Source organism: Astyanax mexicanus, chromosome 10, assembly GCF_023375975.1.
Source record: "Astyanax mexicanus isolate ESR-SI-001 chromosome 10, AstMex3_surface, whole genome shotgun sequence".
In the NCBI taxonomy this organism is placed as follows: Eukaryota; Metazoa; Chordata; class Actinopteri; order Characiformes; family Acestrorhamphidae; genus Astyanax; species Astyanax mexicanus.
Window position 1 is genome coordinate 37,020,367 of NC_064417.1, and position 6,864 is coordinate 37,027,230.

The window sequence follows — 6,864 nt, forward strand, 5'->3', positions numbered from 1 at the left end:
CTAAAGAGACAATAGGTGGGGACATCACAGTTATCTTTCCTCTATATGGTCCAGAATTGGTTGCCATATTTTTGCAAGAAATAGAGCACAGTAGCAAAATCTCTGATACATGCTTCAAATGATGGTGCAGCTTCTGATTCCATATTGCATAGTTTTAAAGACTCAATGAAATAAAATAAAAGATGTGTAACTTACCCAATTATGTTTCTGTGAAAGGGATGCAAAATGTGGCAAGATTCAGTGTCTGAGTGCTGCCTCTAAACCCATTGGAAGTAATGCTGTCCCGATCGACACCACTGTGCGTGATGGCCAACGTAAGATCCTCTGCCGAGGTACACACGTCTACCGGCCTGACCAAGAAGAGGAGACCCAGGGAGACACACTAGACCTGGGGCTTGTCATGACCGGGACCAAGTGTGGGGACAATGCAGTGAGTACTGTGTGCATAATACTTCTGTTTGATTAATGAACAAGCTTATTTATATCCATTAACTTCATTTGAGAGACATTTTGTAAAACAGATTTTAAACTGTGTCCTGTATAACAATGTAGTCTTTTATCTTCTTTTTGAAACAGGTTTGTTTCGGTGGAGAGTGTCGAAATGCATCCTTCCTGCAAGCGGATGAGTGCAATGCCAAGTGTCATAGTCATGGGGTGGGTGGACACTCTCTCTCTCATCTTTCTGGCCAAGAACTGACAGACCTTTAGCCTGTGTGTGTGGCCTGGCTTCACTATGTTAGGGAAATGCTTCATCGTTCCATCAACCTATCAGCTATTCATTCTATCAGCTCAATCAGAGGAAAAACTGCTCTGATTCATCTTTAGTGTTCCAGATGTGGACGATATGTTACATTATTTAACAGTACTACAAAAACAAAAAAAATCTATATCCAATGCCATATGGTTCCATATAGAACCATGTTTGTAAAAGTATCTATTTGGTAAAATGATCTGTAAGAGTGCAGAAACTTTACACTGGTAAATAACCTGTCAGGTTTGGACATCGCTGCACAGTGCAGTCAGCCTGTTATACCCAACTGATGGCAATGTCAGCAGCAGGAGAGAGGAAGGGTACATGGGCCAAAACCGGAAAACTACCCTGCATGGGGGAAAAGCATGCAATAAATATTAATTGCGGGAAAATGAATCTGCCCCTACCAGATCCCTAAATCTATCCACTATTATCCACCCGGTCAGCACAGGTTAACTGTCATTCAAAACGTGTTTATTAATTATTAATTATGTCACACTGCCCCTCCTCTTACATACTAGAGCTTCAGTCTAACTACTAAACCTAGCCACCTACAAAATGGTTCTTCTTGTACAATCCACTCAAATGACCATCCAGTACATTACTCTGCATAGCTATGCAAATTCAGTGATCTGTACATTTAAGCATATCTTACATCTCTTCATCAGTAGTTCCTTAATGTCATTGCTCAAAGAGCTATTTGTTGCATCTTATTTTTTAAGGAATTATACTCTGCCTCCTTAAAAAGACACTTTAAAATATCAGTTTGGTCAAAATTACTTTTGCTAACAATAGATTTGAAATAAACACCAAGAAATGAAGAAATGACCACTATGCCATTCAGATCGGAACTATGCCATTCAGATCATTATAATTGGTGGCTTCTAGATTACAGTTTTCTTTACGTCACATTGAACCACAATAAGTTGTTTGTGCAAGCTGTTTATTTAAAGGTGGTTACTATGCTGTTTTACTACTTTATACTATGTTAGCAAATAGAACAAATATATAATGATGCTGGCACTGTTGATGAAGTGTGCACTCTTTCTTCTCTTGTAGCTCTGCAACAACAACCATAACTGCCACTGTGATGCAGGCTGGGCACCGCCATACTGTGAACAAGTAGGAAATGGTGGCAGTGTAGACAGTGGCCCAGTGATCACACACAGTAAGCCATTTCTCTAAGCACTATATTGCTGATATTGTCAGATTTTATGTGTTCTTGTATTTGTGAAGTAATTCATCTTTTTGATGTTGGTTTTGTAGCCAACTTACTTCCAGTACTGGTGATCCTGCCTTTATTTCTTGTCCTGGGATTGGCTTTCCTGTTTCTTTGGTGGTGCTACAAGAAGAAGCTGCATTCTCTTAAAGAGACTGCTCACAGTCCTCCTCGGATATGCATTAAGTAATTACTGATTTTCTTTATGACATTCACAAATTCATTATGTACTGCAGACTGTTCTGTTCTTATCATGCTAAATTTGATCACTTTGATTTGCTCTTTAGTGTCCCTGGTTCACCAGAATCTAAAGCTCCTGCTAATGGTCACGCCAACCCAACATTCCAGCTAAAAAAGCCTGACACAGAGAAACAGGTAATATATCTCTGCATAATAACCACTTCTTTTGTCATTTTCACAGGATGTTTAAATAAGGCTAGTACACAGATAATAGATTTCCATATTTATAAAAATGTAAATCTTATGTTCTATGCCAACATAATTGTGTTGTAAAACAAAGCCATGTTGTTGTGATTTTCTCCTGCCAGGCTAGCCAAAGGTCTAGTCCTTCTGGGCCACCAAGATCGAGACACTCCATTGTTCGGCCCACTGGGAAACCTCCACCAATCCCAGCATACGCATTACAACAGCAGAGTCCACTTTCAGAGACCACATCCAGTCCACATCCATCACCATCAGTCACACCCAAACCCAGACCAAACCCCCCCAGCAGACCTCCCCCACCCTGCCCTGTTACCAAACCCTCTCAGGTCAAAGAAGTGAGTGTCCTTCATCTCCTATATACGACCTCTTTTATTAACCCACACCTACCCTCACCTACCAGACCTACCATTTATTAACTCCACAGCTACATATAGTTATAAGAAGCATTTCATTCTGGACATTATGAATTAAGCTCTATACAAAACATTCAGACGGGCACTTTATATATTTCAGTACATGCATCAAAAGCAGCCTGTTTCACATAAAGCTAAAAATGGGAAAATATTCACCTAAATTAGAATTATGACTGTTTTTACTACATGAATTGACATTTAACATAAGTTCAATTCTTGGGTTGGATTTGTGATTCTTTGTCAATTTGTGTTGTTTTATCCAGGAGGTATTGCAAAGAAGAGGCCTCCAAGTGTCACCAGGGCTGTTACAGAAAGAGAAGTCCAATCTGATGCCCTCCGCTGGACATGTTAGGTAATTTACTGGAAAATGGGACACTAACAAATATTCATTTGGACCAGTTTTCCAGACATGAATTAGGTCTATTCATGGAATAATTGTAGTGGTGTGGATGGATCATCATTAAAGATTATTTAAATCTAAGTTTAGCCCTAATCTGGGTCTGGGAAACTGGCCAAAGAATTTTATTGTGTTCCGCATGTTAATTGAGTTCCACTTGTCATGTTACAGGTTTTTTTGATATGTATATGTCAAGTATCTGATCCACTTAAGTAGCTTAATAAGTATGGTGTTTAATAGAATTCCACAACAGAGTTAGTAGGTTCATATGATATGTTAATCTTCTCATTTGTTCTTTATTTTCTTTACTCTCTAGGCATCAAACTGAAATCTGTGGGAAAAGCTGAGACATGGTGAAGCTTGTGAAGCCAATGGGCATTACTCCTCTGTGTAATTGTTTCTTTAAAAGACTGGAACAATGTCCAACATCCAGGCATTTACTCTACACTTCTTCAGGAATGGCCATGAAGACTTTTAAAGTTCAACACCACATCTGCCTAATAGACTTCAAACCAGAAGTGTAACAAACTTGTTATATTTAACTTTCTTTTGGTGCTGTTCCAGTATTCATGTGCCATATTTTTACATATTGTTTCATAACTATTTATTGCTAAGGCTTCAGGCTGAAGATGCAAAGGAATTGTTTCTCGATATTGCCTTCAATATGAGCATGAACGTATAGCGTACATCAAGAACTTGTCAGTGTGAGAGTGGATTGCACGCAGTAATGTGCTGCCTCATGTAAAAAAAGGTTTATGCATAACTGGAAAAACAGAGAAAATTGATTAAGTGTTTGGTATATTAAGGAAACAATAAGAACTTGTGTAGAGCAATAACTACAGATTCATATTCAGTGATTACTTTGGTCTATCCTCTAATTCTTCATTTTATTTTATTGCTTGATTTTAGAATGAAGCAACTAGATTATGTGTATTTGGAAAGATGCTGCAGGTTGTATATAAATGTAATGCAACCAAACACTCATCGTCATCCTGTAACGCTCCAGGGAGATAAACCTGGCTTTGCTCTCTCTTTATTCGCAAGCCACTCGGGGACACTTGACGAAATGCACCTTATATTGAGTATAATAAGGGCATCAAACCAGGGAATGCATATGTAAGATATATTGTATAGACGCTGTTATGTTTTTTTTTTGGCTCTGAAATGTTTGTTTATGTTTTGTATTGAGAAATCAACAAATGAAGTTCTCTGAAAGTCCTGCTTATTGCAGTCACAATCCATACAGCCCTTTAAGATCCACTGGAGATCTACTGTAAATGTTTAAATTTATCAACACTGGGTAAATTCAGATTACAAAAGAGTTGTATGGATTATACAGTATATCTGATAACAATCTACAGAAAACAAGTTTGTATTGGATGACTTTTTTTTATTATATTTGCTGGCTATCATAATAATATGAATATTTCTAAATGCTCAATGTCTTGTTTTGTATATATTTAGCTCTCAATTGCCTTAAATGGTCCAGAGCAAAGCGGCTTTAAGCATTTTGCGTACAACGGTATGATGAGATTAAATGCTGTTGGTTCTGATGAGAGTCAACAACCAGGCATGTTATTGCCTTAAAATAGGGACCATATAAAATAAGGAAACACACTGTGAATCATGACTACATCTGTCCACCTAGTGCTGGACAAGTTCTAAGGTAGTCTACTGGGATTTTTATTATGTTGTCCTCAGTTATTTTGTTTACTTTGCACCTTACTTGTAAGAAATGTACATGTTATTAAGGGTAAAATGAAATGAAAATGTCTTATTTTAAATGACTGGAACTGAAATTATTCAGCTGTTCTGAAATAATGTCTTGGATGGCAAAGCAGATCAAATAAAATTTGCCTAAAAGGGTCTGATATTTTTGCTGTTTTTGCAGTCTAAGGTTTGATAAGAAATATTACATTTTTCTGGATATATGTTAAAGCATTGTGCACCCTGGTCCCTGTGTCAGTTGAAAAATACACTATGAGCAGTTTCCCAGATAGGGATTAAGGCTAATCTTGGACAGCATTTTGTATAAAGATTTTCCATTAAAATTAAAAATCATTATAAAATTAGGCCTAATCCCTGTACAGGATAATGTATGTGGCCATCTAACCATACCTATACAACATTTACTGGTATTAATACTAACAATAATGTAAAAAAGAAAAAATAATGTTTTCTTAGCAAACTAATAGCTTAGAAAATTAAAGCTATCTGCTTATGTGAAGTTTTTTACCAAAGTGTTTACAATTCCAGTTTTTACAAAGTGAAGAACAACTAATGATATGGATAAAATACCTTGGAGATCAATGTTTTTCTATATTTCTTTATTTGATTTACATTTTTTTTACATCTACAGTTTTTACAGATTACTATTAAAGACATTAAAACTATGAATTGACCTTAGTAAACAAAAAAATATTTGCCCTCCACAATTCTCTGACTTAAAGGTGAAGGAAAAGCAGCAACTGTTGTTCAGCACCTGCAGGAACTCCTTTAAGACATATTCTGTTTTTTAACCTTTTTTGTTTACAGATTAATTTTGCATTTGTTCCTATTTTTTGGCGTAAATTGTTGTTAGACTAGCTAACTAACTACCTAAAGCACACTTATAGTCAGCTAAATTAACCTTACTGTTATTGAAATTAAAAAAAAATATATATATATATATTTATATATATATATATTTTTTTTTTTTTTCTCTGCTAGCTTACAATGTTCTCACGAACCAGTCTTGTAGTCGACGATAGTGTCGATCATCTCAAACATTTTTCCAATGATTATTATTAATTTAGCAGCCCTGGTACAGGTGGCTAAGTTACCGGACGTTAGTGTATGGTGCGCTTGGTGCCAAAATTGTAAATGAATCTGCTGTTTTATAACTAGCTAGTTAGCTAACAAGCAAACGTTACCTCAGTGTTTCCTACACCAAGCAACAGACTGTTCTCACAGTGGTCCACCAAGGAAAAGGGTTGGGTAAGCTTGAGGTTTATGTGCTAAAAATATCTTCCAGTTTTATGTTCAGTAACTGTCATGACTTAGAACATACACATAAAAATGAAGATATAAAATTCTTATATTTGAAAGAAACACTACTTAGAAAAATGTGGGAATGAGATAATTAAGTTATGGACACAAATTAAAAAGATGTGTTAATTGTTAATGGCAATTACTTAATCAATTCATTCCCACACCTTACTAAGTGATAAAGCATGTCTGTCCTAATAGATAGTCTGACATCATACACTGTCTGGACAAAAAATATTACCACCTGGAATAATTAGTAAATAAGTAAATAGGTAAAAGCCTCCCATTGGATGAGTATTGCATAAATAATTATATATGTGTGGATTATTAAAACTTTTTTTTTAACAAACATTTTAGCACAAATAATAAATATAAATTTAGTTGCAAAACTCTTGATGTTTTCACTGCAGTAACTAATGTTTACTTTATTTTAGTATGGAATGTTTTAGCTAAGGTTAGCTAGGTTATATAATGTTTTCACTATAGCTTTAGTTATATATTTATATTTAACTAATATTATATATATATATATATATATATATATATATATATATATATATATATATATATATATATTATAATGACACAGCTCACAACTATGAAAATATATTTG

At 35.4% G+C, this 6,864-nt stretch overlaps 1 protein-coding gene across 1 annotated transcript in view; it reads left to right on the forward strand.

Annotated features, from left to right (window-relative positions):
• Nucleotides 1-5,090, forward strand: part of adam19b (ADAM metallopeptidase domain 19b) — a 38,678-nt gene extending 33,588 nt beyond the window's left edge. Inside the window, exons 16-23 of the mRNA XM_007234335.4 lie at nt 217-430; nt 577-654; nt 1,811-1,919; nt 2,018-2,156; nt 2,258-2,345; nt 2,519-2,749; nt 3,091-3,179; nt 3,541-5,090. Coding sequence (XP_007234397.2) covers nt 217-430; nt 577-654; nt 1,811-1,919; nt 2,018-2,156; nt 2,258-2,345; nt 2,519-2,749; nt 3,091-3,179; nt 3,541-3,571 — 979 coding nt within the window. The 3' untranslated portion in view covers nt 3,572-5,090. The remainder of the gene's footprint in view (nt 1-216; nt 431-576; nt 655-1,810; nt 1,920-2,017; nt 2,157-2,257; nt 2,346-2,518; nt 2,750-3,090; nt 3,180-3,540) is intronic.
• Nucleotides 5,091-6,864: the final 1,774 nt, after the last annotated feature.